Source organism: Papilio polytes, unplaced genomic scaffold (assembly GCF_000836215.1).
Source record: "Papilio polytes unplaced genomic scaffold, Ppol_1.0 DF820622.1, whole genome shotgun sequence".
NCBI classification, from domain to species: domain Eukaryota; kingdom Metazoa; phylum Arthropoda; class Insecta; order Lepidoptera; family Papilionidae; genus Papilio; species Papilio polytes.
Window position 1 is genome coordinate 595979 of NW_013528582.1, and position 1339 is coordinate 597317.

Here is a 1339-nt window from a genome sequence, read left to right on the forward strand (position 1 = left end):
CTGCCAGACTATCCTCTATATCTATACCAAATTTCATCGAAATCCGTTCATCCGTTTAGGCTACAAACTCTTACAAACATCCATCCATCTATCTAAACTTTCGCATTTATAATAATAAGATTTCGTAGTTTCTTGTTTTTATTAAAGTATATATATATTTGAATAGCGTGTACAAAACAGCAGCAATTATCTTCGTATATTTACGCTAATAGAAGCGTGCCAACGAGGTGATGCGATGGCGTCACAACCAGCGCATGAAGGAGAAGCAATCAGAAGACCTGGAGGTGATATCAGCCAAGGAAGCTGAGCACCGCGCGCAGTACCGCGCGCAGCTGGCCCACAAGCGCGCGCTGGGCCGGCTCAGACTGCGCCCGGAGGGGCCCAGGCAGAAACAGATACAGCAAGACACGCATCCCACGCTCAGTGTTATTATTAAAGGTATGAACATTTTTACTCGCCATGTCTATACGGAATTAAAAAATAGGAATTATCATAGCTTGTATCACTCAGTGAGCATTTAGCTATCTGATGGTGAAAGAATTTTTCAATTCGTTTCAGTAGTTTTTGAGTTTTTCTGTTTCATATAAATCATTATTTTATGAGTATGAATGAAATGTCCTTTTTCTGTCTTCTATACTCATTAAATGTAAATTCTTAGTGTATTTGTAGATTTCGATCGCTAATAAATACGAACTTTATAAAATTAAAACAAGGTTTTTTTAATTTCACTTTTTTTACTTTCTTTTTCTCTATAAAGACGTGCAAAGTAAATTTAAATCTTGTTGTATTCGTATAAAGTTGAATTTTATTTACAACAAATAAAGTCAGTTCTGCTCCACCCCGGTTTGTCGTTATACATAATATTTTTATGATTTCTTATAATTTACTAGCTATCACCAGCGTCTCCGTCCGCATGAAATAAAAAAAAGTAAGCACCCTCTGAATTCTTCCAGACTATCCTGTACATTTATGCCGAATTTAATCGAAATCAGCCGTTTAGGCTAACTCTAACAAACATCCATCTAAACTTTCGCATTTATTTATTTATTATAATCATCATCCTGTTTATCCTACTCCCGTAGCGGCGTAACAGGTTTTTATCCTCCACATAACTCTATCATACGTCATCTCAGTCATCACTCCCTTCATCATGTCACTTTTCACGCAATACATCCATCTCTTTCTACCTCTACCAAGCCATTTATAATATTAGTATGATTGTTATTTATTATGTAAATGTTTGTTTAATTGTAAGAGCGTCGGTGGCTCAGTGGTTTGAACACTTGACTTGTAATCTACAGGTCTTGGGTTCGAATCCCGCCATGTACCAATGTGATTT

At 36.6% G+C, this 1339-nt stretch overlaps 1 protein-coding gene across 1 annotated transcript in view; it reads left to right on the forward strand.

Moving 5' to 3' along the window:
* LOC106110413 (translation initiation factor IF-2, mitochondrial) overlaps window positions 1–1339 on the forward strand; it is a 10754-nt gene that overhangs the window by 5138 nt on the left and 4277 nt on the right. Inside the window, exon 8 of the mRNA XM_013292237.1 lies at window positions 213–438. Within this exon, the coding sequence (XP_013147691.1) occupies window positions 213–438 (226 nt within the window). The remainder of the gene's footprint in view (window positions 1–212; window positions 439–1339) is intronic.